This window comes from Bufo bufo, chromosome 2 (assembly GCF_905171765.1).
Source record: "Bufo bufo chromosome 2, aBufBuf1.1, whole genome shotgun sequence".
NCBI classification, from domain to species: domain Eukaryota; kingdom Metazoa; phylum Chordata; class Amphibia; order Anura; family Bufonidae; genus Bufo; species Bufo bufo.
This window is the reverse complement of record NC_053390.1, coordinates 69804281-69831756: the sequence shown is the minus strand read 5'-3', so window position 1 is coordinate 69831756 and position 27476 is coordinate 69804281. Positions and strand designations below refer to the sequence as shown.

The following is a 27476-nucleotide window of genomic DNA, read 5'->3' as shown; positions in this document are numbered from 1 at the left end:
AAGGGATCTTATTTAAATTCAATCTAAAGGCCCCCTCTTTCTATGTCCGCCCCCCCCCCCCCCCTTCAACTGGGTACAGACCTAAAAAGCAACAATGAAGTAATAAAATAACCTGTGATACAATGTTCCTGATGGTGCAGTTATAACTTATTACAGTACAGAAGGTAAAGGGCAAATATCCGCAGAGCTGACAATCGCCCCCCCCCCCCCCCCCCTGAGAGTCCAGGGTGAGGGATGATGGGGGTGAGCACCCAGACAAGTGCAAGGTGAAGTGCTCCAGAGACTGGATGTATGTGTCTGTGCAGCTCTGGGTGGGGAGGAGTGAGTGCCTGCAGAGGATGGGGAGGTGTCCTGCTCCAAACTTATAAGCTGACACACAACACACCACACACTCAGAGTCACTTCTCAGCCTGCAGCATCCCAGCTCTCCCCTGACCTAGAGGCTCGGCAACATGGGGCGCCAGAAGGAGCTTATCAACAGCATCAACTCCATGCTGCGCATCAGGAACAAGCTGCTCAGGCAGGCGCTGTCCGAATGTCTGGGCACCCTCATACTTGTCGTAAGTAGCTTTAATATTCCCACTGGTCTACCTCTTGTATGATATTTATATCCTTATCGTTTATTGCATATTTTTGTTTCAAACTTTTATTTAATATATTTTTGTTTATTTTTACCTTTTCTTTATTATACTTTATTTTTATTACATTTGTGGTTATTCCATTTTCTTCTTCATTATGTTTTACATACTATATATATTATTTAGTGTATAAAACCAGCCACATCTGTACATGGACCTCATTTTCATCGCAGGTCTTGCTGTAACTCCACAGGTGTCAAGAAGCACCTGGTCTGTTGTTTGTAATCTAACTGTATGGGGAAAGGGGATGAATGATCTCAATTGGTGCCCCCTTTTAAATGAATGGAACAGACTTTTTTTAGTCATGGAAAAATCTGCAACCAAATCAGCAGTGTGTGAAGGCACCCTAAGGTGGGGGCTACATGGTGATCTTGGCCACGATCTTGGCCGCTGTGTAGCAGCCATTGATTGGTATGGGGTTGCAACTTGTTGGATTATTTTGCAATTCTGGGTCCTTGATCACTGCAAGTTGCGATTGCGCTGCTACCACCATTCAGTCCAACGCCTGCATCGCTACGCAGCGATATTTGGTCGTGCGAGGGGTGTCGAAGCCAAGATCAACGTGTACTCAAAGCCTAATACTTTATCATTGGTTTAACTCTCGGTGTCCCAGGTTGAAATAGAGCTAGCCTCTCAGCTAAGTTGAACCTTTTGGTAGATCCAGTCTAATATAGTCGCTGGCGGTCCTGACAGGACTGGCCATGCTGGATTTACTATCAGTTGATCAAGGGATAAGCGGTGCCAGAGGTGCCTGCCAGCTGTTTCCCTCTCATCACGTGTACACCACAGGACCCAGCAGTGGGATCTTCACTATTAGCCAGATGTGCACCTTGGGTGGTGATTTTGTTTTGCTCCTTTTACTATATCTGGGAACATAGCTGATGGTTTATATAATCCATTGTTGTTGTTTTTTTTGGGAAACGACAACCCCCCCCCTTCCCTTCAGGACCTGCTGCAAGTTGTAGCAGGAGAGTCAAAGTTTTTTTGTTGTTGAATTAAATAGAAGGTCACAAAATAGAAATTCTGCAAACTTCGTAGAAAAGATAGATAGTAAAGCCCCAAACATTGCATGTACATAGATAACCTACTGGGTGCGGGGTGGTGGCCCTGGGTGGTGGCCCTGGGCTTGACTCTGAGCAGTGGCCACATCTACACATGAGGTTTTCATGTTCTCCCCTCATGGGCTTGTGGGCTTCTTCCACATAGAGATTCATAGGTCAAGGATCTACCTGTGGAATAGGTCCAAGTGTGCGCATATGTTAGAGCTCCTGGTGAGAGGAATGAGATATTGGAGATTAGATTGAGAATTCTTGGAGACGATCAGGGATGATGAGAGTGACATCTTGGGTAAAATACTGAAAAATTGATTGTGAGTTACTGGCGTCAGGGATGATGATGGTGATACCATGGGGGAAATTTCACTGCCATACCAGACACAACTCATGGACAGGTGTGGTGCTGTTTTTGGAAGAAAGCAGCCATGTCTTTTCTTAATTCTGGAGGACCTTTTAAGGTTGTGAATTTTAGTGTCAAGAATGAAGGGGATGTTATATCCTATGAGAAACAAGGGTTAGGGCGGATCCGCAGTACACGGGCACTGTTCCGTGGCCATTCCTCATCACGGATGCGGACCCATTCATTTCAATGGGTCCGCAAATCCAGAGATGTGGAACTGTGCGGAACAGAAGAACGGAACACTACGGAAGCACTATGTTCCGAGCTTCCCCACCGCAAAAAGATAGAACTTGCTCTATCTTTTTGCAAAATGGAAGGATCGTGGACCCATTCAAGTGAATGGTTCTGCGATCCCCATGCGCCTGCCCCACGGACTGTGCCCGTGCATTGCGGACCGCAAATTTGCAGTCCACAGCAAGGGCACGCGCTTCACACGTTCGTGTGAACGAGCCCTTAGATTGTAAGCTCTTGGGAGTGATATATTGTATCAAATATTGACATTAGATTGTGAACTCCTGAAAACAGGGATGATGGGAGTGATGCATTGTACAAAATACTGAGATTATATTGGAAACTCCTGAGGCCAGAGATGATAGATCGTGCTGGGTTAGGGCTCGTTCACACGAACGGTTTTTGCGTTCCCGTATACGGACCGTTTATTTCAATGGTTCCGCAAAAAAACGGAATGCGCTCCATATGCATTCCGTTTCTGTGTTTGCGTTTTTCTGTTCCGTTCAAAGATAGAACATGTCCTATTGCCCGCAAATCACGTTCCGTGTCTCCATTCAAGTCAACGGGTCCGCAAAAAAAAACGGAACACACGCGGAATGTACTCCGTATGTCTTCCGTATCCGTTCCGTTTTTGCGGAACCATCTATTGAAAATGTTATGCCCAGCCCAATTTTTTTCTATGTAATTACCGTATACTGTATATGCCATACGGAAAAAACTGAATGGAACCGGAAACACTACTGAAACAAAAAAACTGAAAAACTGATGCGTTGAAAACGGCCCGCAAAACACAGAAAAAGCCATACGGTCGTGTGAACAAGCCCTCAGATTGTGAACTCCTGGAGGCTGCGATGATAGGAGTCGTACATTTGGTAACAATTGAGATTAGATTGTGATTATAGTGTGGACTCCCGAGGTCAGGGATGATAGGGGTGATACATGGTATAAAATATTCAGATTTAATTGTGAACTCCAAAGGTGAGGGATACTAGAAATGATATATTATGTGAGGTTAGATTGTGAGCTCCTGGGGAGAGAGATGATGGGAGTAATACACTTGGTAAAATGTTAAGACTAGTTTGTGAACTTCTGGAGTGAGGGATGGTGACAGTGATACATTGTGTGGGGTTAGATTGCGAGCTCCTGGGGCGAGGGTTGATGGATCTGATGTTGATGTTGTGTGTGATATAAATTATTATACCACCGCCACATACATTCAGTGAAGACCCTGCGCCACAGAGCAGCATAAAACACGGTGCCATATTCTCGCCACCGGCTGCTGCATTCTTGCAGCCCAATCTCCTGTATCATTAGCACAAAGCTCTCCCTGATGGGATGAAAGCGGTGATTTAAATAAGAACCCCGGGGGGAAGAGACTGAGAGAATAAGTCTGCAGTGTTCCTCTAGAGAGCTCTAAGCCGGGGAACACATGCGCCATTCACCCCCAGGGACGGACTGCTGCTGCCTAAACAAATAGCCACAAAAATAACGTATCACCTGACCATAGGGACATGGAACTGATACTGGGTGTCACACGCCGGTGGGGTCGGGTGGGGGATCTTTAGTACTCAGTGGTATTCTACAGCACAATATTTCATGGGATCACATTTCGGAAATGGGGGGATTGTTTGCATCAATCATACTTGGCTGAAGGTGCACGTTCTTTCTATGGTGGATGGATAATTTAGGGATTATTATGTCATGTCATACGGGTCCGCTCGGTGGAGGACCCCCACCAATGCCTGACCTTGACCCTTCTAATTCATATGAATAGGTGTAGTGGACTACCATTTATTTCAATGGGGGTCATTTACTAACATTATACGGCAGAATTGTTGCAAGACCCCTTTTTGAGACTTTTTAAATGCCCGTGCAACAATATTTTGTCAAACGGGCATTTTTACGCCATCAGGGGCTGGGCATTTGGCTCTAGCAAATTTACTAACCTTTATGCACGCCTCGTCATAAAATAGGCGAATCCTCCGGCAGTGGAGGGGTGGGGGGAAACAAAGACCGGTGTAAAAAGCCAGTCTGTAAATGACCCCCAGTGACTATTCTCTACCATCACTGGTCAGCTCTTTCCTAGGATTTCGGGAGTCCTCTAACGATATAGTGCCATCACATAAGGAATAAGCTGCACTGCGATTTTGGCCGCAATAGCTGTCCCACGACCAAAGATCGCAGTGTAGTGGGGCTGCCCTAAGAATGAATGGGGTTGCAGCAAAACTCACACGTTTGCTGCGACTGCGACACACAAAATGCAAAAAATCTAGCAGTGTTGGATTTTTTTAGTGATTTACGTTTCGCGGCCGCAGCAAACATGCCAATTGCTCTGTGACCCCAGTCATTCCTATGGCGATCTTTGGTCTTGGGAAGCTGGGAAGCCGATCCTTTAGGCCCCCTGCACACAACCGTAGGTGTCTCGTTGTCGTATTGTGGACCGCATTTGCGGATACCTGAGACAACCCCTTTAAGGATCCACTCTTAGGGTCGATACCCATGCCAACCTAAACAGCTCCTCGCCGGCTGGAATACACGCAAAAAAATGAAAAAAGATTTTGGGCGGATCCGTGTTTTTCGGACCGCCAAAAACATACGGTCGTGTGCATGAGCCCTTAAAGAAATTCCTGTTTACATTGATAGGCTAATAATGTGTCCTTGTCCTGCTCACACAGCTGCAGTTTTGTTACAATGTGTCCATCTAGTCAATCCTCTATGTGTGACGACCACAGCAGAAACCTCCCTCCTGGTCTGGACTCCGCACTGACACATTGTAACAGTTCTGCATAGCCTCAAATCTGTATATGTTTAGCCTCTCCAAACAAATCCACAGTTTCTGTGTGCAGTCCTGAGCACCCAGGGATCAGCAACCTGCGGCACTCCGGCTGTTCTGAAACTACAACTCCCAGAATCCTCCTTTCACTTCTAAGGGAGTTACAAAAAGAGCTGAGTATGTGTGCATGCTGGGAGTTGTAGTTTCACAGCAGCTGCAGTGCCGAAGGTTCTAGAGCAGAGATGCCCAACCTGTGGCCCTCCAGCTGTTGTAAAACTACAACTCCCACCATGCCCTGCTGTAGGCTGTCCAGGCATGCTGGGAGTTGTAGTTTTGCAACAGCTGGAGAGCCACAGGTTGGGCATCCCTGCTCTAGAGGGTCACCCAGCTTTCCAACGGGTGACAGAACAGGGTCACTCAGGGACTTTTATAAACTGGCACCTCCCCTCTCGTTTTAAGGGGGTGGGGGGGGGGGGGGGATGTTCTTCCACTTTGCACACATTTGGAAGGATCCCTAAAGTAACGGATCCTTTTATTTCAGTCCTGTGTAGATTTCGATTTTGCCTCCAGGTCTGTAAACTTTTATGAAGAGGCGGCTTCCAGTGTTTGCAAGTCACTCAGGAAGAAGGACAAGGGCCATTAGAATTTTATAGGGAAGCTTTGAAGTGACCTGCGCGAGGACGGTGACAATGGCAGTGACTCAGTGGCTGGTGTGCGGATTATGATGGTGCACAGGACAGGGTGGAGTACACAAATTGTGAGGTGGGGGCACACACATTGCATAATGGTAATAAGGGGTGGTGGGCGCTGCCCATTATATAAGGAGGGAGGGGTGGTGGTAACAAATACTTGACGTGAAAGGAGGTAGTGGAGGCCAATCCCTTCTATTGAGGCAGAGGTAATGGTCTAAGTAACCTCATTCAAGAAATAGGTTTGCCTGTGGAAGCTGCAGTACCAGTTATGTCCTCTGGAGGCACAGCTCCAAATCTGCATTTGGTTTTACGGTACATTAGAATTTGTAGGCGGGCCTACAGCAGCGTAGGAATGCGCCCCTACCTGTACCAAATATCAGCCTACATAACATGAGGAATTTGATTCGTAGGGTTGAATGGGTGCGCTGTGACCTATTGGAAGTTCTCGATCAGTTCCTAGCTAAAACAGCATGTTATCAGGGAATATAAAAAAAAATAAAAAATGTCTGACCAGATTTCATTTGATTGAAAAAATTAGACTGTAAGATTATTTCTAGAAATGAGAGCGACTGAATTACCTGTGCATCGATATCCACTGGGATAGACCATGCTGTAGAAATTGGTCAAGCATGCATGATGTGGATCTAGTCCAGGGATCGGCAACCTCCAGCTGCTGTGAAACTACAACTCCCAGCATGCACACTTACTTAACTATTCTTGTAACTCCCATAGAAGTGAAAGCAGGATTCTGGGAGTCGTATTTTCAGAACAGCTGGAGTGCCGGAGGTTGCTGATCCCTGATCTAGTCAATGTCCCATGCAGTCCTATGTAAAATCACATGGGAATCCCCCTCCAATTGCGTATATTAGAAGAGGTTGTCCACTGATAATACATGACGATCTGTAGAGCTTCTGTAGTTGGTTGCACCCAGGGGTGCACCTAACCTTTCTGCTGCCTGAGGCGACAATTGAAACGGCGCCCCCCTCCAGCCCTACTGGTAAAAGTGGACTATAGAGAGATGAGCACTTCCACAATGGAAGAACATTCCCATGCCCCCCCCCAGTAGGAGATACATCAGCCCCTGCCATGCTCAGTGGGTGCGGGGTGGCAGCTTTTTGTACTGCACTATACCCGTCATGTTCTAACAAGACCCATTGAATTAGTCATTCCTTCATTCCTCACAGAAGACTGCTTCTTGCTATAGTTTAGTCCTTGCCTGCCTCAGAATTAAAGAATTTTTGCAGACGAGGATATAAATCTCACCCTCAGCCACGATGAGACGCAGTCCTGGCCAACAGTGGGACCCATCGTGCCAAGACTGCAGGATGCCCAGGAAGTTTCTGTTTACATTGCGGAGGGTCCGATCAAGTCCAAAGTCCCTTCCTGAAGTGAGAAGGTGCCAGAAGCCGCAGGAGATTAACCACATCTATAATGCATAAGACACCACGCCTGTATCTGAGGGGGGAAAAATCCTAAATCAAGAGCATTTCCGAAATGAATTGACTTGTTTCGAGAAAATTGCTCCAGATACTCAGCTTTCCCAGAGTCCTGACTGCCAGCAGCATGTTCTGCACTATGGCATTTCTGTGTGACCAGATCCATTCTCCATTCAGTAGTCGGGATGAGAAATCCCAATCATTTTTCCGTAATGGATTGTAACTTTAAGCAATGTTGCACACCCCTGCCAACCTGCTTGCCCCATGTCCGCGCTGCCATACCCCATGTTATGCACGGGTTACCTACAAGTGTTTTGTAATGCAAGGTGCAACGACCAGGAGGGGTTAATGCATTCCTGTGGGTTTTGGCTTGGCAGGAAACCATTAGATATTTAATCCATTAAGCTGAGTGCACACATCATAGGTGAAGAGCCAGAGAATATGGAGAAATCAGTTCCAAATGAAGGCTCCTCTGGGGCCACTGGGGAATTGGGTGAAACCCATTTATGCCACTTTCTCATCTTTCCATTGCATCCGGTATAAACGATGATCACATAGAAATACAAGGTAGTTAAGGGCGGCCATAGAAATTAGTGGACAGTGGCACAGCCACCCATCCTTGGTCATCCTTGGTGAGTGGTTGTCCCATCATGCCAGGGAATCCTATAAAGAAAGATGACATTATCCATCTACCCTTTTTCATAACTCTACTCTGTTGACTACATAAATCTACATATGTTGCTGAATCCAACTAATGTTATCCTGAATTTGACCTTTGCCATCTTTTTATACTCTAGTCACATCCAGAGCTGCATTCACAGCTCCCCTAGCAAACAATCTAAACTTTGTGGTGTGTTATGATGCCTAACAGCCCCAGTCTGATGATGTGATGATGTGAGATCTCATCATGAACCGCTCTGAAGTGAATGGAGAGGAACGATTAAGTAACTCGAAATCAGTAGAAGATGGGTAGAGGACCGCATCTGCAAAATATCAGAAAATAACATATCAACTATCTATCTATCTAGAAAGCAAAAAATATTCCACGGCACTCCAGAGAAGTAAAATGAATGGGACTTTTAATTCACCAACGCAACGTTTCGGTCCGCACACTGGTCCTGCTTGAGGAAGGTTCCAGTGTGCGGACCGAAACGTTGCGTTGGTGAATTAAAAGTCACATTAATTTTACTTCTCTGGAGTGCCGTGGAATATTTTTTGTTTTCTGCGTTTTTGGAGATTGGATCGCTTCAAAATCCGCTGGCACCCTTTTGTTTTTGGACGTGCGGTGCCGTTCATACCATATATCACTTTTGCTATCTATCTATCTATCTATCTATCTATCTATCTATCTATCTATCTATCTATCTATCAGCTCAAGCCCACTTTCATTGAAGTAACAGTAGAGTACAAATTCCTCTGGAGTAATTGGCCTTTATCCTCTGAACCTGGGTGTATAGATAGCTCAGTGTTTGACATAAGTGGGATGGCAGCTCCAGATTCTTTGGCTCAGGTTCCTTCACACCATATCAAGGATATGAGTCCCCACACTTTAAGGAGGCAAGAGACCCTCAGCTTACTTATCAATCTTCTAATGGGCGTAGACTGGTGGCTTCAGTTTATATTTAGATGCAAAAATCTTGCATCATTTGAGAATTCCGACTGAACCTATAATGTCCTCCTACAGATGTCTCAACTGTCTTCTCCAGTGAAGACATTTTAAGATAAGAGTGGTCTAAAGTTTGGGTTCCTCATTATGTGAAGCCAAGGTAGCCCCTCGAAAGCTGCCATTATGGATGATGGAAATACTATCATTAGTCCAGGAAGGACATGGTTACCAATGGGTGGCAGCCCTAAATTAGACAAATTTGCCCAATTTTGAACAGTCTTTTCTGATATTAACCCTGTATTGCATACAACACCTCAATTAGTGACAAACCCTATGATTACAAAACTGTCTATTAATAATACATAAACGTGTTGCAGAAGTATCCCATGGAGAGGCCATGGTCAGGGACGATAGGTGTGGGAAAGACCTTGTTCATGCCATGGTCAGGGACAATAGGTGTGGGAAAGACCTTGTTCATGCCATGGTCAGGGACGATAGGTGTGGGAAAGACCTTGTTCATGCCATGGTCAGGGACAATAGGTGTGGGAAAGACCTTGTTCATGCCATGGTCAGGGACGATAGGTGTGGGAAAGACCTTGTTCATGCCATGGTCAGGGACAATAGGTGTGGGAAAGACCTTGTTCTTCTTTGGGAAGAAGAAAGGGTTGAACAAATGGCTTTCCCTTTTTTCCCAATAATGGGGGAAACAGTTGTACCATAGGTGTAGGTCAATGGATACACAAGAAACAACATTTTAGCCCAAATCATTGAGTTGGGCTGAAATATTACAGTTGGGGTGAATAAAACGGGTCCACCACCCTATCCCTACCTACCTATCTATCTATCTAGTACAAAAAGTCCACGGCACTCCAACAAATAAAAGGAATTCTGTGTTTATTCACCAAATGGCAACGTTTCGGTCCTCTTTCTGGAACCTTTCTCAAGCATGGTGCATATAAATAGGGAAGCCAATTACAAAAACAATAATCCATACAATTATGTGCAAATCAATCCAAAACAACATGATTATATAGTGTATACATAAAAATTCATTAATATATATATGATTTAGTATTATTAGTAATCAAAACAATTCATCATAATGTGTCCTATTATTAAAAACCAATACAAATGCTTAATAAATTATCAGGTGGCCATAATGTGTACCACTACAGGGATTATTTAATCAGCTGACCGCAATCATCCATTGTGCTCTATATGTATTGAAAAAAAATATATATGGGTGAATATGGAGCCTTACACATCTCGCCACAATATCTCATGCGTCGGGGTGTGTCCAGAGGCAGCACAAAATGACTCCATATCTGGACCCAGACACTGAATCCCGTTCTGTGCGCCATACTTCCAAAAATCACCATTGAAATAAAGAAGTATTCCTACATATAGAAAGATGGAAATAATGGAAAAGTCCAAAATCAAAGAAAATGGACTAGATCCAAACATCCATTATTTAAAGGAGACATCTGAGTACATGAGGGGTCACATCAAAGTGTACCCTAATTTTACACCAAGTAATGTTTGCGGATATAGCTCATTTGAAATCCCTCATAGATGTCAATATAAGACTATGATATACTAAAGCGTTCGACCCTGTTCAAAAAGAGAAAAGAATGAATCTCATTATCCACTAAAGGATATATCCTATATCATATGTATGAACATGTATTAGTAAAGGGGTCCATGCCGGTTCAACTCTTCTTCTTGTTCACATTCTATCTATCGCTGCTTCTTCTTCTTTCTATCGCCTCTTCCCCTATAGATGAGCAATAGCGACTCTGATCCAACATTAGGAAAAATTTTATAACCTCAATTAATTTATTCTCTTGGGTGTCAATTGGCCCTCCAACTCCATTCCAGAGTGCCATGGAGGAGAAGATACCCCAATGAATAAGTAAAATGGATCAGTCACCCTTATGGATCATAGGGTAATGTGTGGTTGGCCCAGACCTCTCTGATGGAAACCCTTGGACAAACTACAAGAAGTTCTGTCTCACAGTTTTGTGTTTGACAATATTTCTGAAATTGACCATGACGTCCATTTTGATTCCATGTCACGTCACACTCTGCATACAGTCACCAAACAGTCCTCTGCACACAAGTACACAATGCAGTCTTCCATTTCATGTGGACGGGTGCCCAACAGGATGCTCACTCTCTGCAAACATATACCGGATCTAGAGGCTGGTAATGCCAGCTGGCTGCCAACCCATAAATGTTCCACTGAAAACTCTTCATTTGACCAATTTGACCAATTTTAAAGAAGCCACTTATCCAGCAGAAACCATCCAGTGACTTTGGGGGTAATGTGTCCAAGAGTTCATCAGCTGAACAGCTGGAACTTTTCACATGTCTGTGGAGTTTCTCAAGTCACATTTGTTTGCTCAGTAGACTTAGGTCTGTTCGTTTCCATTGACTATAATTAGTGCACAATGAGGTTTATTGACTGAGTGTGAAGTGTGCTTAACTCGCATCAACATGACCCCATTACTATACACTGTATCTCTGTGATTGGACATAATGATCAGTAAAGTGGTTTCTGCCCAAGAAGTGAACATATATAAATAAGTCAAGTCACAACATGTCTTGTATACTATTATATAAATTATGATCTACTAAAATAACACTGTCCCCAATGTACAAGAATATAACTACTATAATACTGCTCCAATGTACAAGAATATAACTACTATAATACTGTCCCCAATGTAGAAGAATATAACTACTATAATACTGCCTCCTATGTGCAAGAATATAACTATTATAATTCTGCTCCTATGTACAAGAATATAACTACTATAATACTGCCCCTATGTACAAGAATATAACTACTATAATACTGCCCCTATGTACAAGAATATAACTACTATAATACTGCCTCCTATGTACAGGAATATAACTACTATAATACTGCCTCCTATGTACAAGAATATAACTACTATAATACTGCTCTTATGTACAAGAATATAACTACTATAATACTGCCCATATGTACAAGAATATAACTACAATAATACTGCCTCCTATGTGCAAGAATATAACTATTATAATTCTGCTCCTATGTACAAGAATATAACTACTATAATACTGCCCCTATGTACAAGAATATAACTACTATAATACTGCTCCTGTGTACAAGAATATAACTACTATAATACTGCCCCCTATGTACAAGAATATAACTATTATAATACTGCCTCCTATGTACAAGAATATAACTACTATAATACTGCTCTTATGTACAAGAATATAACTACTATAATACTGCCCATATGTACAAGAATATAACTACAATAATACTGCCTCCTATGTGCAAGAATATAACTATTATAATTCTGCTCCTATGTACAAGAATATAACTACTATAATACTGCCCCTATGTACAAGAATATAACTACTATAATACTGCCCCTATGTACAAGAATATAACTACTATAATACTGCCTCCTATGTACAGGAATATAACTACTATAATACTGCCTCCTATGTACAAGAATATAACTACTATAATACTGCCCCCTATGTACAAGAATATAACTACTATAATACTGCCCCCTATGTACAAGAATAGAACCACTATAATACTGCTCCTATGTACAATAATATTACTATTATAATACTGCTCCTATGTACAAGAATATAACTACTATAATACTGCCTCCTATGTACAAGAATATAACTACTATAATACTGCCTCCTATGTACAAGAATATAACTGCTATAATACTGCCTCCTATGTACAAGAATATAACTACTATAATACTGCCTTAAGTGATGTATAGTGTAAGTGACGCAGAGTCCGGTTATTTAATTTTTATCTTCACACTCAATTGCAGTCTGATGCTCTCCCCTATTTACAACGATATAACTGCTATAATACTGCCCCCTATGTACAACAATATAACTACTATAATACTGCTCCTATGTACAGGAATATAACTACTATAATACTGCCCCTATGGACAAGAATATAACTACTATAATACTGCTCTTATGTACAAGAATATAACTACTATAATACTGCCCCTATGGACAAGAATATAACTACTATAATAGCAGTTATATTCTTGTACATAGGAGCAGTATTATAGTAGTTATTTTCTTGTACATAGGAGGCAGTATTATAGTAGTTATATTCTTGTACATAGGAGTCAGTATTATAGTAGTTATATTCTTGTACATAGGAGCAGTATTATAGTAATTATATTCCTGTACATAGGAGGCAGTATTATAGCAGTTATTTTCTTGTACATAGGAGGCAGTATTATAGTAGTTATATTCTTGTACATAGGAGCAGTATTATAGTAGTTATATTCTTGTACATAGGAGCAGTATTATAGTAGTTATATTCTTGTACATAGGAGCAGTATTATAGTAATTATATTCTTGTACATAGAGGCAGTATTATAGTAGTTATATTCTTATACATAGGAGCAGTATTATACTAGTTATATTCTTGTACATAGGAGCAGTATTATAGTAGTTATATTCTTATACATAGGAGCAGTATTATAGTAGTTATATTCTTATACATAGGAGGCAGTATTATAGTAGTTATATTCTTGTACATAGGAGCAGTATTATAGTAGTTATATATTTTTGTACATAGGAGGCAGTATTATAGTAGTTATATTCTTATACATAGGAGGCAGTATTATAGTAGTTATATTCTTGTACATAGGAGCAGTATTATAGTAGTTATATTCCTGTACATAGGAGCAGTATTATAGTAGTTATATTCTTGTACATAGGAGGCAGTATTATAGTAGTTATATTCTTGTACATAGGAGCAGTATTATAGTAGTTATATTCTTGTACATAGGGGCAGTATTATAGCAGTTATATTCTTGTACATAGGAGGCAGTATTATAGTAGTTATATTCTTGTACATAGAAGGCAGTATTATAGTAGTTATATTCTTGTACATAGAAGGCACTATTATAGTAGTTATATTCTTGTACATAGGAGCAGTATTATAGTAGTTATATTCTTGTACATAGGAGCAGTATTATAGTAATTATATTCTTGTACATAGGAGCAGTATTATAGTAGTTATATTCTTGTACATAGGAGGCAGTATTATAGTAGTTATATTCTTGTACATAGAAGGCAGTATTATAGTAGTTATATTCTTGTACATAGAAGGCAGTATTATAGTAGTTACATTCTTGTATATAGGGGCAGTATTATAGTAGTTATATTCTTGTACATGGGGACAGCATCAGACTGCAATTGAGTTTAAAGATAGAAATTACACAACCGAACTCTGCGTCACTTACACTATACATCACTTACTCTATTTTGGGGGGTGTTTTGGAGCGGACAGATATTTTTAAATCTAGTCATTGTCATTACTCTTTTTTTTTTTTTTACCACAAAAGCATTTTGCAATCTAAAGCGCGATTATGTTATACATTTTGCAATAGTGTTGTAAACCAGTTGACCCACTGTTGTGTAATTGAAAGTGCCCTCCCGTATTTTACTCTGTAGTGCGATGTCCACAGCAGGATGTGTCTGATAGTTTTATGGAGTGCCGTGCTGAGCTGACATTTATGGTAGTCGGTATGACGGGCGTTCATTAAACATGGTGATGATCTCATCACTCTGAAGGATTTGAAGACGATCGTGCGACAGTAAATATAAAATAAGTGTGAGCAATTACCGCCTAGTGTTTTATAAGCTCAGCCACTAATTTGTATTTACGGTAAGCACTTGATCTACTCAGCGGGTAATATAGGCCTAGGCTTTGAGCCATGTCTGCTAAGCAGCACTACGTGTTTTCCGGTGATTGCAACTTTCATCACCACCACATTGTGCAGCTTCAGAATACGCATGAACTCATTAGCCGGCAGTGTAATATTATGCATCTATAAGACTACTTTCACACTTGCGGCAGTGTGATCCGGCAAGCAGTTCCGTCGTCGGAACTGCCCGCCGGATCCGCCGATCTGCCGCTGACTGAAAGCATTTGTGAGATGGATCCGGATGCGGATCCGTCTCACAAATGCATTGCAAGGACGGATCAGTCTCTCCGCTTGTCATGCGGACAGACGGATCCGTCTTGTATCTTTTTTCACAAGGATGCAGGACAGATCCGGCATTCCAGTATTTTGAATGCCCACTAATACATTCCTATGGGAAAAATGCCGGATCCGGCATTCAGGCAAGTCTTCAGTTTTTTTCGCCGGAGATAAAACCGTAGCATGCTGCGGTTTTCTCTTTTGTCTGATCAGTCAAAACGACTGAACTGAAGGCATCCTGATGCATCCTGAACGGATTACTCTCCATTCAGAATGCATGGGGATATGCCTGATCAGTTCTTTTCCAGTATAGAGCCCCTAGGACGGAACTCAGCGCCGGAAAAGAAAAACGCTAGTGTGAAAGTACCCTGACTTAGGGCTTGTTCACACAACCGTGCCATGTTTTACGGTCCGCAAATTGCGGATCCCGCCCGTGTGCCTTCCGCAATTTGCGGAACGGAACAGAAGGCCCATTATAGAAATGCCTATTCTTGTCCGCAAAATGGACAAGAATAGGACATGCCTCATAATTTTTGCGGGGCCACGGAACGGAGCAACAGATGCGGACACGAGTGCTGTCCACATGTTTTGCGGCCCCATTGAAGTGAATAGGTCCACACACGAGCCGCAAAAAATGCGGCTCAGAGGCGGACCAAAACCACGGTCGTGTGAACAAGCCCTTACACAGTGGAAGGGGCAGGTTCCTTCTCAGCAGAACAGAGTATTTCAGTAGAGGCGTTTGCTGATCTTGTAGGCCTCATGGACACGACTATATATATATATATTTTTTTGCGTCCGGTCAGAATTTGTGCGGATGGCAGGCATACCCATTAATTTCTATGTGATGTCATCCATGTGCTGTCCACATCCGCGTGACCTATGCACAAATTATAGATCATGTCCTATAGGCATTTCTGCTGATAAAGGTGAGAAAATTGCGGAATTCAATTGCACAAGGCTGGTATTCGTATAATGTGGAACCATGGTTTGGGGACCACAAAATGGATCTGGGGGTGTGCATAAGCCCTTAGATTAAAAGGAGTAGGCTCCCCAAGCAGCACAGAGTGTTTCAGGGGATAATCATGCTTGTTGGATGCAGTGACGCTGTTTAGATAAAGCAGGGGGCAGCATCCATACAAATGCATCGTATTCATCCAGAGTTTTTCTGGTGCACATGTGGAATCTACACGCCACGTGTGGTGTGAATAGAGCCTTACAAAGCGGTCTTTTCCCTTACCCAGAATGCATCTGTTGTTTTGCGAAATAGACCGGAAAGAGAATAACCTCACATTCAGTTTTGATAGATATGAAATCTCATATTCTCATCATATAACTCAGAGCTGTAGATCGGGACGCAGTGACTTCCTATCTGCTGTATATGTGAAGCTCAAACTACAGTCATGAAATATAGATAATCCGAAGAAATCAGGCATCTGATAGCGTAATCGTCATTAGATGCCCAGTAGAAGTGAGGACAGACAAACTACATTAATCACTGAGTAATTACTTTAAACGCCTTATTTTCTCCAGAGCTGCATTCACAATTCTGCTGTTTGTTATAGGAAAAAGTTAGCAAACTTGTGGACAGGCACAGCCCTATGAGCTCTGCTGAGCTTCTCAAATGGGTGGCCGTTTAGCGTTTTTTGCATAAGGCCTCTTTCACACGACAGTATGTCTTTTTCAGTGTTTTGCGGTCCGTTTTAAACGGATCCGTTGTTCCGTTTTTTGTTTCCGTTGTGTTTCCATTTCCGTTCCGTTTTTCCGTTCCGTTTTTCCGTATGGCAAATACAGTATACAGTTATTTCATAGAAAAAATTGGGCTGGGCATAACATTTTCAATAGATGGATCCGCAAAAAACAGAACGGATACGGAAGACATACGGATGCACTTCCGTATGCATTCCGTTTTTTTGCGGACCCATAGACTTTAATGGAGCCACGGAACGTGATTTGCGGCCAAATATAGGACATGTTCTATGTTAAAACGAAACGGAAAAACGGAAACGGAATGCATACGGAGTACATTCCGTTTTTTTTGCGGACCCATTGAAATCAATGGTTCCGTATACGGACCGTATACGGACCGCAAAAAACGGCCAGTAAACAGGAAAAAAAAACGGCCGTGTGAAAGAGGCCTAACACTGTACTTCTCAGAATGCAAATCATCAGCACAGTCTCTGTGCAGACACTGAACAAGCAGGGATTTATGGGAGACTGTACCACTCATCATTTTTTTTGCGCCATATAAACTGCTGACAGATTCCCATATGCTAGGTCACTTTCTTGAATTGATCCAGCTGTTTTACTAAAGTCTTGTAGTGAACGAGCCGCCTACACACAGTGCATGCCAATGAGTCCGGATATTCATGAGGATTATTCTTTCCCCATCCCCTGCTGCTGACTGCAATATAAAAGAGTATGTAAATCAGCAAGGGGGGCGGGCAGAGCCCGATCCTCGTGAATATCAGGACTTATTAGCATGTACTCTGTATAGGCAGCTGCAGCACTGGAGAGAGTTCTTTAAGTTTTATCCTCCAATCACAACCAAAGCTGCATTTATATCTCTATAGGATTCCCATTAAAAGGATTGTGCCATCATGTTAGCTTACTATGATTTAGCATGAAAATCTAGATACTTTTGCAATTTACTTCCTGTTACAAAAATGCTCCAGTTGTGAGATATTCTCTTTACTTCATGATAATGGCGCCCCCTGGTGTTTAATCTGTATGGCAATGTGTATGCCAATCTACTGACGTGGACGCACATGCACAGCTCCATCCTTTAGCTGCCACCAGCCATATCAACTGTTAGAAGCTGAGACAGTTGCAGGGAGAGCTGCAGCAGAAAGGATATGCCCCCTGAGCTGTGATAGTGAGAGAGCTGCAGCAGAAAGGAAACTCCCACTGAGCTGTGATAGTGAGAGAGCTGCAGCAGAAAGGAAACGCCCCCCTGAGCTGTGATAGTAAGAGAGCTACAGCAGAAAGGAAACGCCCCCTGAGCTGTGATAGTAAGAGAGCTACAGCAGAAAGGAAACGCCCCCTGAGCTGTGATAGTGAGAGAGCTACAGCAGAAAGGAAACGCTCACTAAGGCTACTTTCACACTAGCGTTCTGCTGTCCGCTCGTGAGCTCCGTTTGAAGGGGCTCACGAGCGGAGCAGAACGCTTCCGTCCAGCCCTGATGCAGTCTGAATGGATGCGGATCCGCTCAGACTGCATCAGTCTGGCGGCATTCAGCCTCCGCTCCGCTCGCCTCCGCACGGCCAGGCAGACAGCTGAACGCTGCTTGCAGCGTTCGGGTGTCCGCCTGGCCGTGCGGAGGCGTGCGGAGGCGTGCGGATCCGTCCAGACTTACAATGTAAGTCAATGGGAACGGATCCGCTTGAAGATGACACCATATTGCTCAATCTTCAAGCGGATCCGTCCCCCATTGACTTTACATTGAAAGTCTGAACGGATCCGCTCAGGCTACTTTCGCACTTAGAAATTTTTCTAAGTTATTAATGCAGACGGATCCGTACTGAACGGAGCCTCCGTCTGCATTAATATGATCGGATCCGTTCAGAACGGATCCGATCAAGCGCTAGTGTGAAAGTAGCCTAAGCTGTGATAGTGAGAGAGCTACAGCAGAAAGGAAACTCCCACTGAGCTGTGATAGTGAGAGAGCTGCAGCAGAAAGGAAACGCCCCCCTGAGCTGTGATAGTAAGAGAGCTACAGCAGAAAGGAAACGCCCCCTGAGCTGTGATAGTGAGAGAGCTACAGCAGAAAGGAAATGCCCCCTGAGTTGTGATAGTGCGAGAGATGCAGCAGAAAGGATATGCCCCCTGAGATGTGATAGGGAGAGAGCTACAGCAGAAAGGAAACGCCCACTGAGCTGTAATAGTAAGAGAGCTGCAGCAGAAAGGAAACGCCCCCTGAGCTGTGATAGTGAGAGAGCTGCAGCAGAAAGGAAACACTCACTGAGCTGTGATAGTGAGAGAGCTGCAGCAGAAAGGAAACGCTCATTGAGCTGTGATAGTGAGAGAGCTACAGCAGAAAGGAAACGCTCATTGAGCTGTGATAGTGAGAGAGCTACAGCAGAAAGGAAACGCTCACTGAGCTGTGATAGTGAGAGAGCTGCAGCAGAAAGGAAACGCCCCCTGAGCAGTCAGCTAGAAATAAATCTAGCAGAACAATTGGAGCAATAAATGGGGAGATCTCTGGATCTGTGTGAGGTACAGGGCTGGTTCTGGATTTGTTAGAAAGAAATGTTCATGTACTACATGGTGTTTGACTTAACCCCTCTAATTTTTAGGTGGCAAGGCCTCATATCTCACTTACCTTTGATGGTTCATGGTCTGTACAAAACATATACTGGACAGTGGTCTGATGTTGTAAACATCTGTCAGACTAAGTGTTGGTGTACTATATCTAACAGATGTTAGAGGCAGTTAGCAAAATTGTTAATGCAGCTTTGGAGGTGACTACAGCATAACACTATGATGAAACGGTGCATGAGATTGCAAAGTGTTTGGGGAGAACTGGTTATAATGTGTTTCTGTCCTGCAGATGTTCGGCTGTGGCTCGGTGGCTCAGGTGGTGCTCAGTAAAGGCTCCCACGGTCAGTTCTTGACCATTAATCTGGCTTTTGGATTTGCCGTCATGCTGGGTATCCTTATCTCTGGACAGATTTCGGGTAAGTAGAATAGTAGACCCTTCTCCGATTCTGAATCCCTGTACTGCAATATACTCCAAATGATGGGTTTGTCCTTTACCCAGTTTGTACATTATTATGGGGTTTTTAATTTTGGGCAGTGTCACACATCCTTTTTTGCATTTTTAATGATATTAACATACAAAAACCGCACTGGAGGGATTTTGCGAATTTTTTTGCGACTTTTCAAATTGTCGCAATAGTAAATCTGTCTAGAGATTGATTTACATAAGAAAACACGCCCACTTTCAGAAAACTGGCGAGCATAGTGCAGAGCCAATAAAAGTCGCCAAAAATTTGCGACTTTTTAACTCCATTATTCTGACTTGAGCTAATGACAAATCTGGCCCATAGTCTTTTTGGCCTTTTGTGTTTTTCAGTGCATTTTCGTGCTCTATTTTTCCATCCATAATTATGGCTTTGCGTCTCTCTCTGAGACCATTGAGAATACATCCTTTCGTTAATATACCGGACTAATATTCCCTGTCTTACGAGTTGGCTAGTTATGCCGGGGAGTCTGTGAGCCCACTTGAGCGCTTTGCTCAGTATGATGGGCGGATTTGAGGGGAGGTCTTACCATGCCTCTTAGTCTGTCCTTGCTGCCCGCAGCTCCGCCCAGTGGGTGTGGCTCCATCTATGAAAGGAGCGCTCTCGGCGGCCGCGCTACGGCCCTGTGCCACTCTGTGCTGCACGTGTGGCGTCTCCAACGCTCCCTGTTCTTCCAAGTATACAGGAAACGCCAAGTGTATGGCTGCAGCGGTCACATCCCATATACTGCTGCAGCCAAGCACTGGCCTCAGTAGTCTCATGATATACAGTACAACAGTGAGGCCAGTGATTAACTACAGAAGTCACATGCAGTATATAAGATGTCACTAGTATAGCCAAAACATTGCACTATGGCTGCAGCCCGGTGAAGAGGCAGTGCCGGATCGGCAGGCTTCCGGAAGATGGGTGTAAGTTTTCTTCATTATTTTAACTGCCTCACTGCAATTTGGCCGTAAAAAGTGCAGCATCCCCTTTGAACCCGTACAGGTTTTCCTTACTAATTGACCTTCTATATTACTTTCCTTTGTTACATCTCTTACACTGCCCATTGTCCTCTGCAGGTGGCCATCTGAATCCAGCTGTAACTTTTGCCTTGTGTCTTATGGCAAGAGAACCATGGATCAAGTTACCAGTGTACACCATTGCACAGACTGTAGGAGCGTTCCTTGGAGCCGGCATCGTTTATGGCCTGTACTATGGTAGGTAAAATACAGAACGTTATGTTGGCCATGCTGGGGGTTCTAGTTATGCAACAGCTGGAGAGCCACAGGGTTAGGAAACAATTATCTAGGAGATGAGGTGAACATATGCAATCATTTGTCCTTTCTGGGCAGCAGATCGCTGACAACATAAATAACAATCTGCTGCCCAGAAATGATGATTTAGGTGTCTGCATAAACGATGATTTCACCTGGTGAATGAGCAGTGCTTCTTTCTCGACAATCGCCTGTTCCACTGAGCAGTGTAAAGGGGCTTTAAGCCACAACCGTCTTGTCTGTGCTCTTAGGGTCATTGTCTTGTGGGAAGGTGAACCTTTGGCCCAGTCTGAGGTCCAGAGCACTCTGGATCAGGGTTTTATTAAGAATATCTCTGTACTTTGCTACATTCAGCTTTCCCTTTCCTCTGACCAGTTTCCCTGTCCCAGCCACTGAAAAACACCCCACTGCATGATGTTGCCACCACCATGCTTCACTGTGGGGATGGCATTGGGCAGGTGATGGGCAGTACCTAGTTTCCCCTAGACATGACGCTTAGAGTTGAGGGCAAAAAGTTCATCTTGGTTTCATCAGACCAGAGAATCTTGTTTCTCACAGTCCAAGAGTCCTTTTGGTGATTTTTGGGAACTATAGGTGGCTTTCATTGGACTGTTACAGAGGAGAGACTTCTTTCTGGCCACTCAACCCTAAAGCCCAGAATGGATGAGTGTTGCAGTGATGGTTGACCTTCTGGAAGTTCCTCCTATCTTCACACAGAATCTTTGGAACCAGAGCCGAAGCCAGAGTAGTCATTGGGTTCTTGATCACCTCTCTTATCAAAGCCCTTCTCCCCAATTAGTTTGGTGGGGCAGCCAGGTTTAGAAAGAGTCCTGGTTGCTCCAAATTCCTTCAGTTTAAGAATTATGGAGGCCCCTGTGCTCTTTGGCAACATTCAGTGGAGAAGTATTATAAATTTGATTGTGAAACGTATATTAGCAAGAGCTGTCTAGAAAAAAAAGCCTGAGTAAGATTAGTAAAGAGAAAAATAAATCTAAAATTAGAATAAGTAGAATAAAAGTAAACAAAAATAAAATAAAACTAATTTAATATAAAATATATAAACATAAAATGAAACAAAAAAATTGCCTAAAATGGAAATATAGAAAAGTGCAGAATAAAAAAAAGCTAATATTAAATAATGCAAACTAAGGTGGTCATTTATTAAAGAGAAATACACCTAAATTAGTCGTATTTGCAGCGCAAATGTCCTTTGTGCCACAATCTGCGACTTCTCCCTGCTCACGCCAGCAGTGGGCGTGGCATGGGCGGGGAAGGCGTCGTTTTAGGCGTAGAAAATGGTCAAAATCTAAGACAGCTGTCTTACATTTAGGAGCGGCGCTGGATCTGCCGAAGTTATGAAGAGGCCTGCCGCTCTACATAACTCTGGGAGATCCACCGCCAGGTGTAGGGCTTATTAAGACCGGTGTCTAAAACTCTGGTCTTAATAACTGTGCCCCCAAATATATAAAAAGAACCAAAAAATAAAGAAAATAGAAAATACATATATGCATATAAAATACATTTGTAACTATATTAAAAGAAATAAAATATAAAACTAAATATAAATAAATCAAATGAAAAATCGGATTTCTAAATCTATACAAGACTCCAGAATTACTACTTGTGTTTTAAAGGGTTTATTCCATTACAAAAACGGAATGGATCGGCACCACACATGAGTGTCTGCCGCTTCATCCAAATGAGGGAACAGGCATTTTAGACACTTGTCCCCTCTCTTGTGGAAAGCGCATAAGGGCAACCCCTTTAAGTCTTTGTGACAATTTTCCAGAGTATATTTTAGATGTTGTGGGTGGGTTGCAAATAACTATGGTAAGATATCATGTTCATAATAAAATATGAACTTTTTTTGGAAACTGGAATGGAAACCACAGTAGACACATTTCCACCCATCTCCTTCCTAAATATGACAACTATACAATATATCATGAGCAGCTTATTCAGGTTTTCCCACTTCTAAGCTTATAATTTTCCTGCCAAACACGACCAGTTCCACCCAAGGGTCGTGTTCTATGAGTGAAATATTACTTAGAACTGAAAAATAAAGTCATTAGGAAATTGCAGGAAGTGACAATTATCTGGGTGCAGCATTCTCACACACGACATATTCTGTCGACGTTTTGTCTGGGACCCACTTGGATGACAAACCCGACACAACAGATTTCGCCAGCACTGCTCTGCTATTAATGGTTGGAGCTCAACCAAGGAGCTGGAAGAGGTGCACAAATGTAAACAATATCACCAGGTGTCATTGTTTGAATTCTTTTTTTATTGCTTTGGAAACAATTGTTTCAATTATGAGCTGAAAACTTCCAGACACAATGGCCACCATTCACGAATGTGAGTTTCTCTGTACATTGTGCCAAAAATTGATGCAATTTCCTGAAAGTTTGGCGCAATGTTCGTGCATGTGCTTTTAGAAACTTCCACTGCCCGCAGTCCTGCTGTTTGTATATGGGACTGTAGCAGTTACATGAAGGTATATGGAAGTGACCGCTGCAGCCAGTCACTCAGAGGTCTGAGGACAGTGATTGGCTGCAGTGGTCACATGTCGTATACAAACAGCAGTAGGAGGAGCGGAGCTGCAGCACAGAGAATAGCGCAGAATGTGTTGAGCATGCAATTTTTGTTTTTAATTTTATGGTACTTAGTGGCTTGGGGCACTTGGAAGCCCCTTAAAGAGGTTGTTCACCCCTTGGGGAATTTTTCTTCTGACCCCTCAGGGTGGCCGAACCTGCGGTGGTAATCATGCTTACCTGATCCCCCGCCGCTGGGTTCCAGCAAAATCGCCGCTTGCATCAACATCCGTTTTGACGTGGGTCAGGTGACCGCTGCAGAAGTGAGGTTTCACCAATCCATGAGGTCACATGAACCACGTAGAAATGAATGTTGATACACGGAGACCTGGTAATTTTGATTAACACACTGGGGAGTCTGAAGAAAAAAATAACCCAGGGGGGACAACCCCTTTAATGTATAAATGTATGCAATAAACTCATAATCTCCCTCTAGTGGCAGCTGCAGGTAGTCAGAATTTTATCATTTTAAGCTACGTCTATACCAAGGATATGAAGTTCGGAATAAAAAAATATATATATATATAAAAATCGAGCACCGAACCTTATAAAGATACAGAATTTAGGACCTAATTAGGTGGAAAAGTTTGAATTAAAAACCTAGGTGGACATTATATCTGTGAAAGGTATATGGTAGTCTGGAGGAAGAGCTAAGGCTGGGGATTTTGCATTGTGTTTGGCGCTATATGTGACAGTGCCTGGTTAATGAACGGGCTTTATATAACTTTCACTTTCCTATCATTTCAGACGCCATCTGGTATTTTGCAAATGACAGTCTCTATGTAACTGGTCCAAACGGCACAGCTGGTATTTTTGCCACTTACCCAACCGAACATCTCACCCTGATGAATGGCTTCTTTGACCAGGTAAAGAAATGTCCCTCTGTTACAATGATAAATAAGGTGCAACTATTCAGACCAGTGCAATGTATCTCATACAAGGGTCGCTATGTAAGGAGCATTTCATAAAAAAAGCTATTGCTGTCACCCAAATGATATGAATTCCTTCACCATAGAAAATAAGTCCATAACTGAGGCATTAATATCTCAGAAACAGCACACACATCCTATAAGAATTACACTCTTAAAAGTGTAAGCCTGTGTTATACTCCAGAGCTGCTATTGTTGGAAACAACCAGCTTAGCCAAGCTCCGATAATGCAAGAAGGTGCTGGGGAAAGTGGTATTCCTACAATGCACAGGTGGAAAATCACCATAGAAAGCTCAGTGCAAACACTGACCGAGCAAGCAATGCTGGAAAATTTCAGTTCTGACTCCAGCATAATTTTGAGTGCAGCTCTGAAGTATAATACAGGATGTAACTCAGGATCAGTGCAGGATAAGTAATATAATGTATGTACACAGTGACTCCACCAGCAGAATAGTGAGTGCAGCTCTGAAGTATAATATAGGATGTAACTCAGGATCAGTACAGGATAAGTAATATAATGTATGTACACAGTGACTCCACCAGCAGAATTCCGAGTGCAGCTCTTCAGCACAATACAGGATGTAACTCAGGATTAGTACAGGATAAGTAATGTAATGTATGTACACAGTGACTGCACCAGCAGAATAGTGAGTGCAGCTCTAGAGCACAATACAGGATGTAACTCAGAATCAGTCCAGGATAAGTAATATAATGTAAGTACACAGTGACTCCACCAGCAGATTAGTAAGTGCAGCTCTGGAGTATAATACAGGATGTAACTCAGGATCAGTACAGGATAAGTAATGTAATGTAAGTACACAGTGACTGCACCAGCAGAATAGTGAGTGCAGCTCTGGAGTATAATACAGGATGTAACTCAGGATCAGTACAGGATAAGTAATGTAATGTAAGTACACAGTGACTGCACCAGCAGAATAGTAAGCGCAGCTCTTTTTTTTTTACCCCACTCTCGGCATTTTCTTTAAAAGTAGGTGGAGCTTATGTAAAGGGGTGGGACCACAGATCCAACACATTCACTAATATTTATGCCAGAAAACTTTGTTGTCGTTAGTAAATGACCCCCAGTGACTCCGCTGTTCATGCAGAATTATTATATAAAAGGTTGATAAAAGGTGAAGCATCACTTTATCTTTTTTTTCTTCTTCCACAAATAATCCGTGTGCGACAATCATGTTCTGTTAATTCTTATTTCAGTGATTGTTCTTGTAGAGTCTTTTGCTAGTGGCAATGTGATATATACACAGTGTCTCAGATCAGAAGCGGTTTCAGTCCTACTCAGCGCTATCTCTTAACCTCCGACGACCTTGAGACCTGTCTCCGTAATTAAATATCCCCCTCACATGTCCTAACAAATCTGACCTTGACAACACACCAGATGCTTCTTCCTTATGGTTCAATAAGGTCTTTGTTCAGCTTCAAGGAAACAAAGTTCCTTTACACTGTTCGTCTCCGTACTCTCCATAACTCTGGTCAGGAAATAGTTAAAGGGCCCTTACCTCATTCACGAAAAAATTACTGTCAGTTAAAAATATATCTGGGAAACTGAGTAATTACCAGTACGTCCACCATTAGAGTCCCCACACTTGTCGTCACCTCAAATTCGGCTTTCAGGATCCTTGAAAAACTGATGGGCAAGTCCTGTAGGAGATGTAATGGTGGCCATAGTTGTTATCACCAGAGGGGGGAACTTGTGTCCTGCAATTTTTTATTCTATTAATGTAAAAATTGTTTCTTTTTTTCCCAGTTTATTGGCACTGCAGCCCTGATCGTCTGTGTCTTGGCCATTGTCGACCCCTACAACAATCCCATCCCTCGTGGACTTGAGGCCTTCACTGTTGGGTTTGTTGTCCTTGTCATTGGATTGTCAATGGGTTTCAACTCTGGTTATGCCGTCAACCCCGCTAGGGACTTTGGACCACGTCTCTTCACTGCCTTGGCTGGCTGGGGCACAGGAGTTTTCACGTAAGTTATCCCATCCCCTATCAAGAAAAAGCTAAATTCGTTCACACCAAAATAAAGATGATCAATCATGACATTGTATATTAAAGGACATTTCCAGACAATAAAATGTGCTTATATGTTAATTTTTTTCCTTATATTACTACATATGGTCTGTATTTTATAACTTACCATGCCTGTAAGGTAATATAACTGTGCTAATATAATAAGAATCCAGACTAGACCCTGTAAATGCAGACCCCAGACCAGGCACTCTAAAAAATGCAACCCCCAGACCAGACTTGCAGATACTTATCTCTGTCTGTTTCTGCAGTCCTTGTAACTGCAACCAACAACCTGACATTGCACTCCTGGCAGCAGAACGTTGTTTGTGGTGGAGCTCAAGGGTGTAGCGGACAGCAGGAGCAAGGAGAAGGGATAATTTAATTAGGACATGGGCATCGTGTACTCATAATTTTTATCTTTTGTGTATTTAACGTTTATGTTGTATCCTTTTTAATTACACATCAATAAAATACTCTTTGTTTATTCCCGTAGTACTGGAGACCACTGGTGGTGGGTCCCCATTGTCTCACCGTTGCTGGGCGCTGTTGCCGGAGTTATGGTCTACCAACTGATGATCGGATGCCACGACGAACCTATGCCAGAGTCTACTGAACAAGAAAATGTCAAGTTGGCCAATGTCAAACACAAAGAGAGGATCTGAAGAAGCAGCCTCTAGAGGACTTAAAACTCATAACATGGCTGCAACTAGCCAAGAACAAGATGGCGGATGACCTCCCTGTGTCTTAAACATTAGATATTTCTTGTATATTATTAGTAGTTTGTGCAGAAATGTCCTTCCCCATTGAGCAGCTACGTCTTCCCTTATCATGCTCGATAGATAAAGCGTCTATGGACTGTGAGATTGAGCTGTATAAAAGCGCCATATTTAATCCCAGCAAACAATACTTTGTCAATTTACAAGGGCAGCTCTATCATAGAAGTAACCCCTTTGGAAAGGAGGAAAGTCAAGCTTGTGTTGTACCCTCAACCGCCTCTCATTCCACGCTTCTCAGATAGGGGGAAATGGAACCTCCAATGGTCAGGTTGACCATCTCTTCCACAA

General features: G+C 42.7%; 1 protein-coding gene across 1 annotated transcript; it reads left to right on the top strand.

Annotated features, from left to right (window-relative positions):
* Window positions 1-310: 310 nt before the first annotated feature.
* Window positions 311-27476, top strand: LOC120992289 (aquaporin-3-like). Its single transcript, XM_040421163.1, has 6 exons — window positions 311-560; window positions 19417-19543; window positions 20671-20808; window positions 24207-24325; window positions 26154-26371; window positions 26906-27476. The coding sequence occupies exons 1-6, from the start codon at window positions 453-455 to the stop codon at window positions 27072-27074; spliced, it is 879 nt and encodes a 292-aa protein (XP_040277097.1). The 5' UTR covers window positions 311-452; the 3' UTR covers window positions 27075-27476.